General features: G+C 53.2%; 1 protein-coding gene across 1 annotated transcript; it reads right to left on the reverse strand.

The window, feature by feature from the left end:
- Positions 1-1043: 1043 nt before the first annotated feature.
- On the reverse strand, positions 1044-19661 carry USP22 (ubiquitin specific peptidase 22). Its single transcript, NM_001166567.1, has 13 exons — positions 19336-19661; positions 12088-12220; positions 9949-10062; positions 9367-9468; positions 8822-8991; positions 7594-7741; positions 7059-7164; positions 6806-6964; positions 6026-6152; positions 5173-5264; positions 4435-4497; positions 3794-3943; positions 1044-3476 (listed from the first exon to the last, which is right to left on the reverse strand). Exons 1-13 carry the CDS (start codon positions 19471-19473, stop codon positions 3434-3436), a joined length of 1545 nt encoding a protein of 514 aa, NP_001160039.1. The 5' UTR covers positions 19474-19661; the 3' UTR covers positions 1044-3433.
- Between the last annotated feature and the right edge of the window lie 1310 nt (positions 19662-20971).

A 20971-nucleotide genomic window follows, 5' to 3' on the forward strand; every position in this document is an offset into this window, starting at 1 on the left:
GGCCCACAGACAAAGGGGCCATCAAAATGGGGTAGCGGGGGCATACTGGAACAGGCTCCACGGCAGGCCCCGGGCCCAGCTCACCAGTCACTCCTGTGGGATGCCTGCCCAGCCCAGCCCCTAAACCAGCTCTGAAGCCTGGAGGTCACTTCCCGTATCACAGCAGCAGGTGGCCACCTGCTGGCTGGGCGACTACACGGGGGGGTCAGCATCTGTCTTTGTGGGATGGACCCATCTTCTGGACTCAGCTCCGCTTGCCCTGCCTGTCCACACTCCGCAGGTCACGATGCTCCACGAGTCCGACTGCTGAAGGCACAACTTCCAGGACAACTTAACACTTTTAACCAGACCATGGTCAGAGCACACAGGTCCCGGGATGGAGGGCAACAGCTGGGCAGGACTGGAACACTACAGCTTTGTACCAACAACCCCACTGTAGGTCTTCATTCCCGGCCTGGACGACGCTGGATTGAAGGTCTAAGACCCTGGGGGCAGTTTGGGGTCGGGGGGGCCTTTCTGCAGGGATACAGCAGTGGTCCTGGTTAACGTGGAGAGACTGTGGGTAAGGCACGGACGGCTACTCTGGAGGCCCAGGGACTTGCTGGCGCTTCCTGCTATTTCCATGTGAGGGAACTCAAGAAGACTGCACCTCAGGCATCTTGAAAGGGATGCTTCGGAAATGAAGGGTCCACGGGCTGGAGGGGCCAGAGCCCATGACAAGCGCAGAGTCAAACAGCACTCACCAGGCCAGGGACCTTCTCTGCTGACTCACACCTGCCACCTGCTCAACCGCAGGGTGGCCTTCCCCACATCCCAGGTCCTGTGCTCAAAGTCTCCAAGGATTCCTGCATTTAAAGCCCCTCAGGTGACATTAAATTCAAAATCTGATGGACCACAAGGCCCTGAGCCCCAGGCTCCTCAAGTCGCCATCATGGCCAGGATGAGGAGATGCAAACATGGGCTTCCTGGCCCAAAGCAGGTTGGGGCTGAACAAATAAAGGGGCTCAGGAGGGCCTCGGCCGCAGAAATGGGAGACCACCAGCTTTCAGAATAAAATGTAGCTTTATTACGACACATGAAAGACTACAAGCCATTAGGGAGGAGAGGAGCCTAACAGTCCCTCAGAACGGCAAGGAAAGGGACATGGAGACATCCCCATGATAAAATCCACAGCACAATCACTGGCATCTTGTTCTTATGATTTTGTTGTCAAAGTTATAGTAAATCAGTTACCTGAACTGTCAAAAGAATGGCAATTTGATACAATGGGAGCATCTACACTGAGCAAGCTACGACAGCACGAGTGTACACACTGCAGAAGGGCGAGTCCCAGGCGCGCTGGTGCAGGCAGGAGGGCCCCACTCCCCACCTCAGGACACCCCAGAGAGCGAGCCGCCGCCTCCCCGCGACGTGTCGACACAGCAGCCGACGTCTCAGAGACACAGTCACTTTGATACACGAGTGCAGGGGGAGGGGTCGCCCAGGAGTCCTCCGTGGTCCAGACGTCAATGCAAGTGGTTTTAAGAAACGGGAAACTGTTTCCAGCAGCTGCATTGGGAGCTGAGAGAAAGGACTCCCAAACGCAGCCTCTGTTCCTGACATCACGGCAGGACCTCGGCACAGCCGAAGCGTCACGCCCACCCCGCCTCCACCCCACGTGGCTCTAACAGTCAGGGGGCGATCTCGTCAGCAGACACAGAGCTAAGTGCTCAGAACAGCAGGCCCGAGGGAGTAAAGAGCATTAATCCGGATATAAAAATTCAAAAATAACATTTAGAAAAGAGAAACCTGGCTTCACTGTCTCCCCATCCAGGAGCTATGGACGTGAATGCAGGGCCCAGAAGGGGTGCAGGGAGGGACAGAGTGAGCCAACAGAAACCCAAAGCAGAACATCCACTCTGCCCCGACTTAACATGGAGGCCCCGGGCCCAGAGCTCCACAGTCACCTCCAGCCCAGGGCCTGGCCCGCGAGGCCTCTGTCCAGAGCCCTCAGAGCAGGCATAGTGCACGGGCCACGCAGGGTAGTTTCTGAGAACGGGTGCCCACCTGCATGTCTGATGATGCTCACGGCTGTTTCAAAATAAGCTTAACAACTTGTGTTCCTGAAATACAGAAACACAACTGAGTGACCCTGGCAGGCACTTGGGCCGTATCCGCCGGGTATGATGACCCGGCCTAGGAACCCCAGCCAGCACCTTCCACCCTGCACAGCAACCACGCCGCTCCTGGACCTAAGCAGCTGATGAGCTGGACCCAGTCCACTGCCCGTTGGCTGAGAACTATGTGCACACCTTTACAGAGTGAAAAAACTTAACACCCTGTAACATGGGAAAAGTATGTGATACTCATATTTCCACGCTCCTATAAAGTTCTCCAGAACACAGCTACATCTGTCTATGTGTCAGCTATGAAAGAAACCACAGGGCCCACAAGCCGGGAGCACCCACCACCTGGCCCTCTGCAGAAAGCCCGCGGACCTAGCTGCAGGGGGATGTGTTCCTCTCCAGGAAGTAGCCCTCACAGTTCAGGACAGATGGGCTTGTCCCCGTCTCCAGGTTGGACCCTCTCAGAATGGACAATCTAAGTCAGGGTGTGGATAGACGGGTGCATCTGCTCCTTCAGCCCGTCCCACTGGCTCTGTGCCGGCAGTCTTTCCTGCTGCAACAGAAACAAGCAGAATGGAAAGCAGAGACCCCCAGCGTAGAACGCAGCAACACCCCCCCAACCCTGCAAGGCCCCCCGACGCCATCCAACATGTCCACTGCCCAGCAGCGACTGGGAGAGCTCGTGGGCCAGGTGGCCAGGAAGGAGACACGGGAGAGAAGCAGTGAAACCACTAGACACACTTGAGTTAAAGACAGAGACTGTACCCTGCCCAGCCCGCTCCTCACCCGCGGCTCTGACACAGACATGGAGGTCCCTGGGGATGAGGGGTGGGGGCAACCAAAGCAGCACCAGTGAAGAAGCAAGACCCACTCTCCAGAATCAAGGGAAAACGATCTAAGGTTCAGTCTGAACTCGGTAATTCATTCACATCACTATCACTGCATTCATGAAATTCACGATCATGGAGAAGAGAGAAAGAGAGAGAATAAGAAAACACCTATTTCTAGAAAACGGGGAGGTCCTTCCGCATGCAGGACAACGCTGGCATCTGCAGGACAGACAAGCTGGAGGCCGCGCAGGGCTGTCAGCTCCGCAGGCTCCGGGCCCTGGATCCACGCTACGCACACTCAAGACCCCAAATTCACCAAGAAAGAGATCGCGAGGGCGCGATCTCGACCCGCTCTGGAGCCTCCAGCCTGAAGCCGCTGGAACTCCAAGGGGCATGGGAGACATGCAGGCACTGTCTCCTTTGCCCCCAAGCCCTGGGCCAACCTCCTGCCAAGCGTCTGCACAGCGTGGCCCCGGGCGTGCGGGGGCTCCCGCGGGGCTACTCGTACTCCAGGAACTGCTTGTGGTAGAACAGCAAGTACCTGTGGAGGAGAAGGCAAGCTCACCTCCCACCCGGGGTGGCCATGGGGCACCTGTCCCTGCAGAGCTGAGGCCCCCAGCCCATGCCCCAGCCTGAGACCGCTCTCCCTTGGCTGGGGGTCCCTCTCTGAAGGATGCCTGCCCCAGGTTCCACCCACCCAGCCCTCTCAGGGCCACCACAGAATCTCAAGGCTGCCCTGCTGCCTGGAACTCCAAGCCCAAATGCTGTCAGGGTCACAGCAGGTCATCTGGGGCAAGAGCCTCCCAGATGGGCACAGGGGGAGCTGCCGTCAGGGGACCTTGGCCCTACAGGACGCACCCCTCGCTGTCCAGCACGTCCGCGATGCTGGCCTTGGTGATGATGGCGTCATCACATTTGAACCACTGGTCCTTGTGCTGTCGGATGAAGCTGGTGTAGTGGCCGCTCTCCAGGGTCCCCTGGTGGTTGACCACCGCAAACAACGAGTACCTGAGGGGATGGCAGCAGGGACACGGAGATCACTCAACCCTGTCACCACCCGGGACCACAGTCCCCACAGCAGCAGCCCAAGAATGAACGCTGACAGGGAAGGGTAAGGGGACAGGCCGCCTGGGAGACACTGGAGCGGCTGCAGCCTCCCTTCGGCCACCAGTAGGAAGGACGGGAAAGGAGGACAGGGCCTAGTCAAGGTGCCGGGAAGGTCAGGCTCTTGCAAAAGGAGGCCAGCTTAGATGCAGGTGGGGGGAGGCCCTGCCCTGACAGAGGAGTGCAGCACTATAGGAAGCCAGCCAGTGACCAGAAGACACACAGCCTGGCCACCCCCTCCCCATGGCCACACACACACACACACACACACACACACACACACTCTCCCCCCCCCCCGCCCCCCCCGCCCCGGGCAATGCAGGTGGGGCCTCCCTAAGGCCCAGGGCCAACTCTCACTCAAGACGCTGGCCCGCCCGCCAGGTGGAGCCACTCACTTGTTGTCATTGTTGAGACTGTCTGTCGGCTGCTGGTACTGTCCGTTCATCCTGCTCTCTTTGCTGTAAGGACAGCAGGCACTCAGCCTTGATCAAAATGTTAACTGATCACCCTCACCAGGGACTTGCGAGGCATGACTGTGTGGCTTCCACGTGTCTGGTTCTCCCAAAAACTCTGCCTCAGGCAGAGACGGCCCCAACTTACAGTGAGGAAACTGAGGCCCAGGCTGGCCAAGTGGACCATCCACACCAAGGCACAGAGCTGGAGTCAGCCAGGACCCACGGTTCCCCCAACCCATCCTGTCTCCCCACTCCACCCCTGGCCAGGGGGTCAGCCTCACTGGACCCTCCTGCGGCCTACATGGGCTCAGGTCTCTGCTGCTTCGACACCCCCCGGAGTCCTCCACCACAGCAGCCCTCGTCTGACACACTAGTAAGTGTCTGGGCATTTTGTGAAGGTAAATTTTAAGTGGTCCAGAAAACACAGACTTGAAAACAAAGCAAGTGACATCTGCAGCTGCAGAACCACCCTGCTGATTTGTATTCCACCCCAATGCCTGCGGCTGAAATGCTGCCTACGGGCAGATAGCCCAAGTCTGAGCCAGTGCTACGACAGCTAGTCGGGGGCCAGCCTCCCTCACACGGGGAGGGGTCAGGGGCTTCCATGACGTCAGGGCTCACTGGGGCCTCATCAGGGACCTGGCACCACCCCCGCCCGCCCGTGGACAGAGAACAAACCTGGAGGCCATGAAGGGGGTCATGTCCAGCTCCAGGGGGAAGGACACGTAGGTGGTGATCTTACGCCGGAGTTTGGCTGAGTGTTCAAACCGCTGCAGGAACGGAGGGATGGGGGAGATGGGTTAGGGCTCCTCCCACCGTGTCTCCGGGGCTTCTAACATGCCTTCCTGTGTTTTCTTAAGTGCCCTGCTTCTGCCCAGAGCCAGAGCTCAGAATCCACAGCACAAACCCCATGGGGCTTAGCCCCCCACCCCTGAAACAATGGGCCTGATGGCAGGTGTGGACGTGACACAGTGTCTGGCAGGAAAAACAGGGCCCACACCCCATGCCCTGTGCCCCCTGCCAGATAGGACGCTTCCCCACAAAACGGGACACTGGACCAGCAGCAAGGCAGGGCTGGGGTTCTGGGTTGTCTTACACCTTTAAAGGGTCACAAAGCGGAAGAGTAAGCAACAGAGACCATTAAGGAATGCCCAAGAAGAGCAAACACAGCAGCCCTGCTGCTATTCTTTCTCAGCTCGTCACTCAGGACTCACGCTTGTTACTAGCCCTTCACAGAAGGCATGCTGACCCCAGGATTAGACCTCAGTGCAAAGGGTCTTTGCTTTTAAGTAAATCAGAAAACTTGGGGTGAGGATGGAAGAATTTGGAGGGGAGGAGGAGTAAACTCCTACCCACCCCTACCCAGAGTAACTTGCCCTGTTTCAGTTAAAGTAACTCCTTTCTGATTCACAGCAAACCTCCTGACAGCAGACAGAACAGTCACTTACAGGAGGCACTGGCCTATGTGCTCCAGAGGCAAGGTGGGCACTGCACAGCCACCTCAGGCCCGGGGCGCGCTCAGGGGACTCACTTTGAGGTGGAAGCAGGCCACAATGGGCAGCTTCTTCATGGTGAGCTGCTTGGTGGACTCCTGGTAGCTATGGCAACCGCTGCATTTGATCTTGGCACTGCTTCCTAAGTGCTCTGGTCTGGTAAATCTGCAACATGTCAAAAACGTGTACTTTTAGTTAAAAAAGAAAATGAGAACACTAAGAAAAAAAAGAGAGAAAAGTTTTTTTTTATCACTTTCAGTGGGTTCATTTTGTTCCTAAACACATGCACAATTAAGGACGCTTTTTAAGGACGCTTATAACGTTACAATGAAAAACAAAAAAGCTACTTCTTCCTCTTCTCTATCATAAAGAATTCTCATCCTAAGTAATGATTTTCTAACTACTGTAAGACACAGCAGTCAAATTACTCCCTGAAAAGTGAAAACCAGCATTCACACAAAACTGTATGTGAGTGGTTACTAACTGCAGCTTTATTTGTAAGGGCCAAGAAAAACCTGGAAACAACACAGATGTCCTTCAGCAAATGAGTGGTTAATGCATGCACGCTGCAGAATACTACTGAGCACTTAAAAGGAAGCAACTGGTGATACACGCAACCTGGATAAACCTCCAGAGAATTAGGGTGAGTGGAAAAGTCAACCCTGAGAGATTACAATTCCACTGATACAACATTCTTAAAATGTGCCCCCTCAGCTCCTATGTGGGAACGTGGGGCCCGGGGAGGTCTGGCTTTCTCAGGATGCTCCCCAAGCAGCCACAAGAAGGGCCCCCCTGCCCATGAGGCGTGGCCACCTCACCTCCGCAGGCAGTCGGTGAGGGTCGTGGTTCCTGACACGTGGCTCTCCCCATTTACCACACTGCTCTCGCTTCCAGGGCTCAGCGGCCAGAAGGGTGTGGAAGAGCCAGGGAGGTCCAGGCTGATGTCCCAGAAGGGGTCGATGGTGGTGGAAACCCCACTAGGAGCAAGCAGGGGCACATGTGAGCAAGGATGGCTCTGTGAGCAGCAGAGCGACAAGGCCCCAGAATCCCTGGACGGGGGGGAGCACTTACTGGCACACCTGGCAGGTGACGTCAGACTGCAGCCCTCCTGTGAAAATCTGGTCTATGATACAGTTGCAGTGGTTGGGGTTGTTGGCCTTCTTTCCGTTATCGTCACCTGGGGAGACCACGGCTCTGTGACCCTGGGCCCCAAGGCAGCTTGCCATCAAGCCGCTGAGCCCAGGGACAGGGCTGGTCCCCTAGGGAAGGTTGCTGCAGGAGGACCTCGGTGGACCCGCAGTATGTTCCGTTTTCTCCCCTTGTTTCTCCCTAAGACCTTCCTGCCGTCTATCTGACACTAAATGTATCTCATGTCCAGTAACTGGTCCAGGAGCAGCCCTGTCCTCACCCCTGCTGGGCCCTCACTTTTGCAGCCCACACCCCTGCAGAGCCCACCCTGGAAGGTGCACCCCTGCAGAGCCCCTGGAAGGTGCACCCCCGCAGCCCCACCCTGGAAAGTGCACCCCAGCAGCCCCACCCCTGCAGCCCCACCCTGGAAGGTGGACCCCCACAGCCCCACCCTGGAAGGTGCACCCCGCAGCCCCACCTTTGCAGTGCCGGTGCAGGACATCCAGGGCTGCGATGAGGAACTCGTGTGCGTCCTGCTGCTCGTAGCCTGCCAGGTGCCGGGCGTGAGTCCACACGAGGTGCAGCAGTTTGTATGGGATGTGGGGGGAACGGTGCCCCGAGTAGAACTGTGCAGAGAGAAGGAGCGGCAGCCTCGTCAGGAGCAACACAGAGCCCCTACGTGCACACCCGACAATGAGTGGGCAGGTGGCCATCTCCTCTCCTTCTTGTGCAAACTGTGTTTTTACTTGGAGTCTGCACATAAGTTTTCTCCATTCCCACCATCCGTTTTCTAGAAATACATCAAAGTGATGAACTGTGGCAAACTCATCGAAACAGAGGAGGGCATGGCAACCCACTCCAATACTCTCGCCTGGGAATTCCACTGGCACAGGAGCCTGGTGGGCTACAGTCCATGGGTCCGCAAAAAGTTGGACACAATGAAGCCAGTAACACTTTTACTTTGGTCAAATGTGAATAAAAAGGTTTTTTGAAACACAGGATCATACATATACACTAAAAGGTGACTTTTGTTGTGTGTAAATTGTACCCCCATAAACCGGAGCCTAAAGACCAACGTGACAAGATGAACTGACCACCACCAGTGCCTGAATGAGACCCCCACCAGACTGCTCCGGCCCAACGATACCACTCAGCTTGTTCACTCCTGTAACGCCAGCCACTGCTGGCAGGCTGCAGGAACATGGGCACTGGATGGGCCAGGGATCGGGAGACTTCTGAAAAGGGCCAGACGGTGAATAACTCCAGCACCGAAGTCAGGCAGGCTCCAGGCAGCCGGGGTGCACCAGAGAAATGAGAGGATGCAATCAAAGGCCTAGGGCCATCACCTGAAGACACCTGGGTCCTTGCAGGACCCTGTCCTGCATTCGGGCCCTGAGCCTGGAGGGTCAGCTTGCGAGCCCATCAGGGACAGAGACCTCTGGTGACACAGTCAGCAAGGCTGGCAACGAGACCCACCACCCTGTGGACAAATCGGCAGGTGACGGATGGGGGCTGAGGGGGGCAAGGGGGCCAGCGTCCGCTGCTCACACCCCGTCTATGGCAGCAGTGAGCCTGAAAATGACACCAAGTCTCTCGGCTGGAGACCCCCTTGGGAAGAACACGTGGTTTCACAACAGGGGCGTATACGAGATGTCCACCGCAGGGGAGGTGACAGAACCCCCCTCCGCCCCCTCCCAGCCCCGCACCTCCTGGAACAGGGAGGACATCTCGCAGACCAGGCAGGAGCTGGGGCTCTGCATCTCACAGCGGTGCCGGTCGGACAGGAAGAAGTCGCGCAGCAGGGGCGTGTGCGTGAGCGCCTGCACGATGCAGTTCATGAAGCACGTGTTCCCCAGGTTGATGAGGCCGCGCAGACCTGGCAGCGGAGGGCTGGGTCAGCCAGCATTAGGACCCCACCAGCCCACGGCCCCACTCATGTGAGAACGGAGCTTCTGTCCAAGGCTTGTGCTCCTCTTACAAGAAAAGGCCCCGAGGGGTGCTGATCCCCAGCATTTGGCCCCTAACTTCAGCATCAACCATTCTGGCAGAATTGCCTGAAGGCCTCCGGTAGCGAGGGAACAGGTCAGAGAGCAGTCTCCCCGACAAGCTGGCAGCCACACCGCGTCCCCTGCAGTCTCAGCAGGGCCAGGGAGACTGCTCACACTCACACCTGCTTCCTGAAGAGCCCCACCCGCGGGCTCTGCCCTGCTGGGCACACCCCTAAGGCCCCACCGGGCATGTGCCCACCCACCAATAGTGCAGTTGGACGTGATCTTCCGCCGCTTGGGGTTGTGTTTCAGCAACTCGAGCTCCCGTTTGGTCGGCTCCCATGTTGAAAACTTCTCCCCGACACCTAAGCAGGAGGGTGCCGTTAGCTACACTGTGTGTGTGAACCAGTGTGGTGGTGGCAGTTTATTAGGCTGTGTTTCAAAGATGGGGCAATGTGGGGTTCTTCTAAGACCCTGTTCCAGACACTTAAAGGAGTTTCCTTCAGGGAATGTGCCGTGAGTAAGCCACGTTCCCGGAGGAGAGGAGAACAGAACCTGTTCAGAGCGGTGTCAGCAGTCCAGAGACCAGCATCTCCTCAGCCTTAATCCCTGAGTAGAGGGACCAGGGCTGAACCCCTTGTGGCAGTCGCAGGCCCGTGAGGACCCAGGCAAAAGCACAGGTCCAGGAAACTGTGGGCTCCGCACCTGCCTCCCTGGGCGCCCCCCCGAACTTGCAGGAAGTAGCAGGCAGGTATGGGGGCTCCTCCCCCCTCCCCCTGACAGATGAGGGGCAGGGAATGTAGGCGAAGACACAACCAGGCTCACAGAGCTCCGGAAAACCAAACCTTGCATCTTCCAAGCTTTCCGCTGCTCCTCTTTGGCAATGATTTCTATGTCTTTGTCATAAATGTAGTCCTGACACAAAAAGCAGTAGATACCTCCGTACATGAGCTCGATGGCTGAAAGAGAAGAAACAAAACTAATTAAAGATGGAAAGGTAATGCTTCAAGACACAAACACACAGGTAAGCTTTCTAGGTAGCATTTCTCTAACCAGAAAATCCCACTATTACCAAAGGCTGTGCCCCCACTTCAGACGTGTGTCCAAAGCAGGTGAGGCACGTGAATTCTCCCTGGAAGCTCCCTCAAGGGTTGAGCAATCTGAGGGAGAAAGAGGTGCCACGTCTGTACTCTACAAAGGACCCAACCCCTCGGTACCAGGACCCTCTGCCTTTCCTGTGAAACAAGGGAAACCTGCATTCTTATCAGCCCACAGAGACTCCCAGGACCAGAGCTCTGTGACCCGGGCGCCCAGCAGCCCTCACTGTGCCAGGATGCAGGCAGCACAGCCGCCAAGCAAACAACCTGGACCTGTGCCCAGGGCTTCCCAACACACACACACACACACACACACACACACACACTCTTCCGTAAAAATGTAAACCTGGCACATGCACACACACACACTCACTCTCTCCTGTGAACATGTAAACCTGGAGCACCTTAAGTGGACACACACACACACACACACACACACACACTCTCTCTCTCTCTCTCTCCCCCATAAACATGTAAACCTGGAGCACCTGAGGCGCGTGCACGCGCACACACACTCTCACTCTCTCCCTCTTCCGTAAACGTGTAAACCTGAAGCACCTAAAGAGCACACACACACACACTCTTCAGTAAACCACGTTCTAACCCAGCAATGGCCAGAATCTTGCTCCTGTTCTGTGCTTTTGTCTCTTGAAGCAAACTTCCTAAAACTGGCTCATTCTGGCAAAAGTAGAGGCAGAGCTTATCAAGCAGGCTGATAACATGAACAAATACCACGTTTCTAAAGTGACTTTTGTAGACAACACTGGATTTCAGTAAGATTCTTCATAAAGTCTTTTAAGTGTAAAAGTGTTCCCACTTCTGCACAGCCCTCCTAACCACACAGACTCCCAGCCCACATGTGAGAGCCCTACATGGGTCTGGTCTGAGAGTCAGATTACACGACCCCTGTAACCACAGAGACTTGCAGCCCACATGTGAGACCCTACATGGTCTCATCTGAGAGTCAGATGGAATGAAGCACGAAGTTCTCTACCACACACCAGAGGATCCCACCCCCACCGTGACCATCAGCCCTTCTCTCCGGTCCCTCTGGGTGAGATCCTACTGCTGACTGCTGGCCCCACTGGGCGGCCACCCACCCACAGCCTGTGAAGCACCATCAGTGTCATCAGCTCTCTTTCGAAAAGGCCAGTTAACGCCTCGTCCTGGGCTGACCCCTCCCCTGCCTGGTTCAGGCTCTCAGCTAGAGATGAAGCATGACCTCTGGAAACGACTGAGTTCGGACGCCATCTCCACACAGGAAGACTGGGTCACAGGAAGCTGTGTTGTAGGAAAGGGTCTGTGGCCTGGACCTTGTGAAAGCGAGTTCCTTACAGGAATCCTCACCATTGTTTGACAGAAAACATAATCCTCAAGGAGAGAAAAACTTATTGACAGCAGTCAGAAAGTAAAGACTAGAGCAAAACTCAGCTTCATGTAACCCCACCTTGATGCCAGCACCTCCAGCCTCTCCGTGAACAAACAACAAGCCAACCCCTCACAGACAGTGCTGAACTCACCCGGTGCCCCCAACCCCATAATGATACCAATAACCTAAAGCTGCATGGAAGGCCTTTGCAGATTTCTGCCTAATCTAACACCTAACCATGCTTTTCAGAGGGAAAGACAAGTCTCCGATGTTCCATTGCAGGAAATGCACTCTTCAGAGAAAGTCGTCCTTTAGGGTCACACTCTACATGACCTCAGGCAAGCGGGGCAGTAACACTTGTGGGCTCAGTTTCTCTCCCCTCCCCACAGGAGTTCCAAGGAGAGCACAGACCACTTCAGATAAGGGCAGACTCCTGGGAGAGCGGAAGGTCAAAGTCAAAGAAGCGAGCTGGGAAGATGACCCCAAAGCCCCCGAGGTGTGCATCAGGAGGGTCTTACCCAGGTTGTGCCTCTTGGACTTGGCGTGCTCATGAATGTGCTTCTTTGTGAAACAGCCGAAGAAGACACAGTGGAGGCAGGAGTGCAGCCGATTCAGGTGGAGGCCACACACATGACATACGCACGACTTCGCCTACAAGTCAGAAAAGAGAATTGGGAACCTGGGGTTCTCAGAGTCACGGGAGCAAGGTAATTCCAACAGGTACAGCTAGAGAGGAAGTGGAAGCCTAGGTTTTCTCTCAAGGTCTCCCCACCTAAAAGATCTTTTCCTTAATTTTGTCAATTGACCCAAAAGGCACATAGGTCACTTAGCTCAGACTGGCTCCTCGAAAGAGGACTGAGGCCAGTATCAACCACCAACCCGAAGCCACTCAGACCAAGCGTGTGAAACTTCAGGAGCAGAAAAGGTCCTTCTGCATCCGAGGGCCCCTCCACCCCCAGGGCACCGGTAACCAGCACGCCATTTCAAGTTTGATATTCCAGGTTCCGAGACCACAGCAAATCTATAATCAATCAAGATGGATATGAATCAAAGCAATACACAGAAACAAGAAAAAGAATGGTTTGTGGGTGAGAACTATACCACAGAAACCCAAAGTTTTATAACCTCAGCAATCACGAGCACCGTGGTAAACAATTCTCTTCCACCCAAGCCTCCCAAGTGCCTCTCCCCCCGCAGCAGGAAGCCCTGCTCCAGGGCAATTCCACAGGAGTGGGAGACTCAAGGGAAAGACTTCTGAAATGTTGCAATACAAGAAGTAGTAATTGTACCACCTATTTATTCTGCCAATGATCAATCTAAGGAATTAACTAATTCTAATTGTTCTCAGTAACACAAGGGAAGTTTTAAGTTATATAATGGTTACTTGGATGTGTAACAGTGAATGGTTCCCAGTAGCCTGGAAGTTTTCTTTTTATAAAAATACCCTTAGGAACAGACTCCTGGAATCTGTTTACTGCTACCTATGGCTACAGATGTAAAGAAAAGATTAAAAGGTGTTCCTTGTTTTTATCACTCTGGATACATTAAATGCATGACCATGGTTTTATTAAAAAAAAAAAAAAAAAACTCTTCTACGACCTTAATAAACAAAAAATCCAAGAAAAAACTCAAGAGCAGACTCAAAAAATTCAAGAAAAAACTCAAAACCAGCATGACTCTTAAAATATATCAGGTTAAGTACATAACTTTAACTCATTATTTCCCCTTAAAACACACAAAAGTTTTAAAAACAGATAAAAATTTAACTCCTGAATTTTAAATCCAAATCTGTGCCACCTGTTCTTTTGCAGCACCTCCCCAAAGAAAAATCTGCTGAAAGAAAAAAGGCATCAAGAATTTTAGCTACACAAACAGGGAACCACAAGAATTAAACACAGGCAGATGGGCTACAACAAGAAAGAAAGTGGTCACATCCTTAAACTATCAAGATCAGGGAAAGAAAGCCTGAGGTAACACAAACACAATTGACTAAGTCTTTTTCACACAAAAAAAGCCCATGCTCAGGACTCATTTTAAGGCCCTGATTCAGATTTTACAACTAGGGCTCCACTGGCAGGCAGTCCCAAGCACGAATCCAGTTTCCGTAAACACCAAGGATTTGCCATATACCCCAGAGTAAACTACTCTTGGATTAACTGGTGCTCTGCAAATAAAAACAAACACAAACCGCACCTCTTACAAGCCACTGACTCCAGCCAACGCTGATGGGCCTGAGAAGGAATGGGAGCTGCTTTTGGAATTACCCGAGGAAATTCTGGCCCGATTTGAGCATAAAAATGAGTAACAAAAGGAATGGATTATACACCCAACAACAAAAAATACCCAAGTCCACTCTGAAATTATACCAATACACACACTGCACAGTCTTTTCATTGTGTTACATAAATGTAACAATGTTTCTAACACCAGGATCCCAACAGGACTGCAACAGCTGTGGGCCATCAACATTTCACAATGGTTCATTCATTAGTGCACAGGTACCCACTCCCCTACCTCAGTACTGACCACCTCAATCAGTCCTTAATTCACATTTCGATCACCTTCCCCACTGTCAATTCGGAGAAGGCAATGGCACCCCACTCCAGTACTCTTGCCTGGAAAATCCCATGGATGGAGGAGCCTGGTAGGCTGCAGTCCATGGGGTCTCGAAGAGTTGGACATGACTGAGCGACTTCACTTTCACTTTTCACTTTCATGCATTGGAGAAGGAAATTGGCAACCCACTCCAGTGTTCTTGCCTGGAAAATCCCATGGACAGAGGAGCCTGGTGGGGTGCCGTCTATGGGGTCGCACAGAGTCCGACACGACTGAAGCAACTTAGTAGCAGCAGCAGCTAGGGACCATCGGGTTCTCCTAGGACCTCATGCAACCTGCCCGTCCCACTTCATTCCCTAGAACTTGGAACAGGTGATGAAAGTGACTGACAGGCCCACTGCCGCAGGAGCTGCCAAGGTTAAGATGAGGCAGGTCAGCTCAGTCCCTAGAAACCAAGTTCCCTTATGTGTACCTCACCTCTCAACATCTGCTGGACACCTGCCCCCTTAAGTATGGGTGCTCAAGACAGTAGAACCTTCGGGAAAGACACAGCACCACTCCAGATCTTGCCAGAGGACCAAACTCAGGTCTGATGGAGCCTCTGATTTGGCTGCCAACTTACAGGAAATAGAACAAAACATGAAACCTAAGCCTGCAGCCAGCAAATCCAGACCCAGGAATGATCCTGGCAAAGCCTGGAGCTCTTCAGCAGGTCCCTGTGGGAATGAGAGGGGCGAGGAGACCGAGACACAACACCCACACCGGGACAGCACCCAGGGAGGATGGGCTGGCTGGGGCGGCGCTCTGACCCTGCATCGGCCGCACAAAGCACGGACCTTCACAAACAGGGCTCAGGATTCCCCCCAAACCTGGAACCACAGCTGTGAACTCTGAGAACACATCAGACAAATCCAAGTTGAGACACATCCTACAAAATACCTGATTAATACTCCAATACTCCTCAAAGCCACTGCGGTCATTAAAAGCAAACAAAAGGCAAACCTGAAAAACCATCACAATCCAGAGGAGCTGAGGGCGGAAAACAGGGGAGAGGAAAAGACAAAAGGACTTCCCTGGCAGCCCAGCGATTAGGACTCCACTGCAGGAGGTGCTTGTGGGAACTACGATCCCACAGGCAGAGGCGACAGAGGAGCCTGAGGAGACATGGACTAAGTATCTCCTGAGACAGGACGAGAGAAAAACTAATCAGATCTGAATAAAGTATGATCTTTAGTTAATAATGATATATCAAGCTTGTGCATTAGTTGTAACACAATGTACCACAGAAATGTAAAAACTTCACCATCAGCAAGATGTTAGGGATTGATTCAGGACCTCTCTGTATTATCATTTTTTAAAAAATATTCGCCTACATTTTGGTTTTCCTAAATAGATAATCATATCTGTAAACAACAGGATGTTTGTTTCAGCCCCAACTCCCAATTCTTTGTTCTGATATATCGTCTAGAACTTCCATTGTCACTACTGTTATTTAGCTGCTAAGTCGTGTCCAACTCTGCAACCCCCTGGACTGGGGCCCACCAGGCTCCTCTGTCCATGGGATTTCCCAGGCAAGAATGAATACTGGAGTTGCCATTTCCTTCTCCATCTGTATTATTTCTGGTAACTTTTCTGTAAATCTAAAATCTGAATCTAAAACTACTGTTATTAATCTGCATAGAACTAAACACACACACACACAAATGAGCAAAAGTGGAAAACAGGAAAATCAGGAATAAAGCTGTGGTTGTAGCCACGTGGGCAAGTGATTTTAACAATGAGTTAGTCTTGCTAGATGTTACCATATGGATAAACCGCAAAGGTTCTCTATTTTTCACAACAGCAGGTTAATCTACATTACTTCACAAGGAACAATGTTTTCATTTTAGATCTTTTATTTGGAACCGTCTGTCTCCTCAGAGAAGGCACTGGCACCTCCCTCCAGTACTCTTGCCTGGAAACTCCCATGGCCGGAGGAGCCCGGTAGGCTGCAGTCCATGGGGTCGAGAAGAGTCGGACACAACTGAGCGACTTCACTTTCCCTTTTCACTTTCATGCATTGGAGAAGGAAATGGCAACCCACTCCAGTGTTCTTGCCTGGAGAATCCCAGGGACGGGGGAGCCTGGTGGGCTGCCTTCTATGGAGTCACACAGAGTCGGACACGACTGAATCGACTTAGCAGCAGCAGCCTGTCTCCTGCTCCCTGTGAGTGCTGCAATGCTCAGGTGTATTAACCTGAAAGAACTAATTCATCAATAAATAAAGCACAAGTTAATTCCTCAAAGCAAGAAGTTCTGAAAAAGAAAACCTTATACCTAAAAGAATGGACATATCCAAAAAATGAACTAAAAAAACTGAAGGGACAGGAGACAGCTGTCTGCAGCATTCTCACCATCATCCAAGTGCCTGGTCGAAAAAGACTAGTCACTGCAGTCAGTAACACTGGACGTTTAACAGCTAAGTCTACCATCTATCTACCAGACGCTGTAAGCTGTAAGCTCCAGGTATTCTGTCTAAGCCAGTGACAGCACAACTGTTACTTTCCAAAGATGATTTCTACTAAAAAGTTCAAACATAAGAGATTCATTCAGATCTCAGACTCTAGAATTGAAGCAACACTGATTAAAAGAGGTGACCAGTAAGAACCCTAGAGTAAACCTTTTTCTAAAATACACGGTAAAGTAACACTGACTCAAGATAAATAAGACCATTTTCCATCTGAAATGCCTCCCTCAACCAAAGGCTTGAACCATGCTTCTAAAATACTGACTACCCAGAAACAAAAAGACAATGTCTCCAGCCCCTTTTCTCAAAAAACCTCTCAGATATTTCCAACCCAAATGATTAGGAATCCTGTCAGCAAACGTTGTACTGAGAAGACTTCAAAAGCGGTTTGTCATCCTCCAGATTACTGCCCAAACTACACCAGAATCAGCAATGGCCCAAGAGTGCTGATGCTTCCTCACCTGTGGTGAAGTATTTCAGTAAAAACACTTACTATGACTACAAAAAGGTCTGTGTTTTTTGAGGACAAGTTTCTGGAAAACTTCAGAATCACAGAAACAGTTCAAAAAGAGAGAAATGATTGCTTAAAAAACATTACCTGTCCCCCCCACCCCCAATGTCTATATGTTTAAATATAAAACAGACTGGGCTAACTCATAACCACCAGGGGAACTGAAAATCCCTGCTGTCCTCATTGCTGGCTTCCGTCTTCACATACGATTCCTCAAGCAGCAAGAACCACGCCAGAAAAGCAAAGCAGCACGGAGTCCTCAATTCTCAAATCTGATCGAGCCCACCAGGAGAAGCAGCAGAGTTTGGATACAGAAGTCATAACCCACCTCTACTTAAAGGATGGTTTGAACTCCTGTAGTTACACTATAGCTGAGACTTCACTGTAGCTTCTTTGAGCAACTTCAATGAAGTTTAACTTAGGTTGAAGTATTTTATAGGCAACTTTTCAGCGTTAAAACCAAACTACTAAGCCTGCACCTCTTCTGAGAAACCTTTGCAAATTACCAAACGTACATTACTGTTTCTCAAACCAAACTCCGCCTTGGCTGGGCCACCAGGATTCTAGAAGTGCACGGAGTCCCCAACATTCAGGGAATAATGGATGGAGGACACAAGGATTCACTGGCGGGATATGACCATAATGCAAGGCAGCACAACAGACTCGAGTTCTCAAAGAGGCTAATACCTCACTTCTTGTCTCTCTGCAGCTCAAGTTCTCACTATCGAGTAATACAGACGTGTGTCAACAATTTTCAAACTAAGCAATTAATATTAGAAGATTAATCCAAGTCACATGTAACAATAACAAAAAAAGTGAATCTTTCCTCAGGAAATTCGGCAAAGTTAACGAGGGGTTAAACGTGACTCCTTGAAGCGGTATTTAAAAATTACATATCTTAACCAACAACATAGAGCAGTAAGTAACAAGATTATCGCCTTTAGAACAGAATCAACCAAGTGATTTATTTTAAGGGCACACAACTCCATAAGCAAGAACCTCCTAGCACTCCCATCCTAGTAGAAGCCTGTTTTATCTCCGATTTCGGTTCATCCAAAGACCCAGTTCTTCCCAACACTCACACTGATAAAAAGAAAGAAAACTGGTGCTTAACATTCCCTACGTGCTCAGCAGATGTTAGTTTTACCATAAAAATATGTTATTCAAGGTGGACATTGCCTAACAGCGCCTGCCCTCGGGCTGCGAACTGCAAAATCGCCGTACACGAAACAACATACTTTCTTCAGGTAGGAAGAGGGAATAACGCCATTTTCTAATTTCCAAATAGCTAACAAGCCCAAAGGCAGGACACTGAGTACAGCTCCCTCGGGGAGGCGCCCGCGTCAGATAGGAAGCACGTCGGCCCCCTGTGCCGTCGGACAGGCCCCCTTTACACCGCTCCTGCGCAGCGACAGGTGAACCGCAAATCCCCTCATGCCAAGAGCGACGCGACTCGAAGCGCAGAGCTGGCGGCGCTCTGCATCCGCGCACACCTGGAGGGAGGGGCCGCATCCTGGAACGTCCCTACGGATCTGGGCCGGGGGCGCCCCGCGCTGAAATGGGGGGGGGGGGCGTGTTGTGGACCCTGCGTCCCGAGGGCGCCCGGCGTTGAAATGGGGGGGGAGGGCGGGCGTCCTTGTGGACTCTGAGCCCCGCGCTGAAATTGGGGGGTGGGGGGAGGGTGCGTCTTGTGGACCCTGCGTCCCGAGGGCGCCCGGCGTTGAAATGGGAGGAGGGGGGGGCCGGGCGTCCTTGTGGACTCTCAGCCCCGCGCTGAAATGGGGGGAGGGCGTCCTTGTGGACTCTGCGCCCAGAGCTGAAATGAGTAGCGCGCGTCTCTGCACACGCCAGGCGCGTGGCGGCTGTACTCGAGTCCCCGGGACCCTGCCCGACCGCCAGTCCCCGGCCCAGCGACCCCCCAAGTACCCGCCAGGACCGCGGAGAATTAGCACAGCGTAGGCGGCACAGGCCGCACCCTCCGCAGCTGCGTCCCCGCCCCGCCCCCACCGGAGGGTCCCCAGGACACGCCCCGAGCGGCGACGTCTGAGACCCTCCCCCTCCCACCCGGCAGCCCCGGGAAAGACCGCCCCCGACGCCCGCCCGCGCCCACCCCGCCCCCGCCGGGCGCAGGCGGCGGGGGAGGGGACGGCGGAGGCGCGACCCCCGCCTCGGAACCGCGCCGCCGGGGCGCACCTTCCGCTTGCGGGCCTCGGCTGAGCCGCTCCACACGAAGCACTGGTAGATGGCGCGCAGGTTCTGCTTCCAGTTGTCCACCTTGAAGCTGCCCAGGTGCGCGCAGCCCGGCGGCGTCACCACGAGCTCCGCGTCCATGGCCTCGCCGTCCGGCTCGGGCCGGGGCGCCGGCGGGGACGAGGACGACGCCAGCGCGGCGCGAGGCTGCAGGCGGCCCGGCTGACGGACGGGCCCGGGACAAAGCAGAGCAGAGCGACTGAGTGGCGGGCACCGCCCGCGAGGCGTTTGCGGGTCGCCGAGGCCGGGGCGGCGCTACGTCATCGCGGCCGGCGCGCGTGCGCTAGGCGCGCCCCTCCCCCACGGGCTGGCCCGGCGGGGTGGGGCTGCGGAGGCCCCGCCCCGTCCCCCAGCCATTGGTCGGCGGAGGAGACTTCTGACGGGAATTGGTGACTTCCCGCCGTCCGAGGAGGGGCGCGGGCGCAGGGGAGACGGGGCTGGTTTGCGCCAGCTGGACTGCCGCAGGGACTGGCGGGCAGGGGAGGGCGGGTGTTGGGCGGGGCCCGGTAGCGGTCCGCTGAGCCGGATCCGGGGAGTTCGTACTGGAGCGCCATATAGTCAGGGCTTCCGGTTAGGAAGCAGAGCATCACACACAAGCGGACTCGGTCCGGTACGGCCCACGCGTCGCCATCCCGCCGGGCAGCACGTTCGCAGCCCGGGGATCGCGAGTCCCGCGACCTCCGAGCGATCCTGTCCACCTGCGGGCCGGCCCCGCTGGTATGGGAGTTCCGTGAGGGCAGGTGCGGGTTTCTTGGGGCCGGTCAAATGGCGCTCCGCGCCGGCCCGCATCCCGAGAGAAAAGACAGAAATAAAAGATGCTGTCTGGCAGCTAGAACTCGGGGCCCGGCGGCATGGGCCACCTGCCCGCCTCCTGCTCGGCGTCCTTTCTTCCAGCCTGTTGGACATTACGACACGCCCCCCCCCCCCCCCCCCGACCTCCGACGCCGCAATCCTTCATCTCCTTTTACCCAAAGAACTTACTTTTAAAAAAAATTAACTATTTTCCTCAGTAGCACGAAAACTCCATGATGGTATTTTTCTGTTTTATTAAAGTCTGTATCCAGCAGTGCCCACTGGTTATATCAGGTCTTCAAAAATAAATGTTTAATTGGCTAATTAACCCAAAGAAACTTTCATAGGAGAATCTAATGCAGTCATCCTCAGACTAAAACACGAGTGAAGGCACATTACGGATATGTTAAAGGAGTGTCAGTCTAAAAAAGGTGAACTCTGAAATTTTAAGTTAAGAATTACAAATTCTATGGGATCTATCTCTATTGATGTTATGTATGATGAGTATTCCAGTATTGTTGTTCTTACAAATATGACTCGGTTTCAAGAATGTGCCCTTAGAATTCAGGCCCCCAGTATCAAGCACATTTTTTATGAATTTGGTCATCCAAACATGAGAGAATTTCTATGCTCTCTACTTGAATTGTAAGTAATGATTTCAAATGCCCTGTAATCAGAACAGCCTTATACATAAATAAAAGTAAAGCACAATAAATATCCTTGGAAAGCAGTTCCCAACTGAGTCACGGTTGACATTGTTTTAACACTTTTTTTTTTTTCTAATGGG

This window comes from Bos taurus, chromosome 19 (genome assembly GCF_002263795.3).
Source record: "Bos taurus isolate L1 Dominette 01449 registration number 42190680 breed Hereford chromosome 19, ARS-UCD2.0, whole genome shotgun sequence".
Lineage (NCBI taxonomy): Eukaryota > Metazoa > Chordata > Mammalia > Artiodactyla > Bovidae > Bos > Bos taurus.

Bases quoted from the DNA above. Each gene is read 5' to 3' on its own strand.
- USP22 (NM_001166567.1), bottom strand. From the start codon at position 19,473: ATGGACGCGGAGCTCGTGGTGACGCCGCCGGGCTGCGCGCACCTGGGC. The intron at 8,992-9,366 runs GTGGGTGGGCAC...CTCCGCTGCCAG, and splicing joins CACGTCCAACTGCACTATTG to GTCTGCGCGGCCTCATCAAC. The intron at 5,265-6,025 runs GTGAGTCCCCTG...CCGTTCCTGCAG, and splicing joins TGGCCTGCTTCCACCTCAAA to CGGTTTGAACACTCAGCCAA.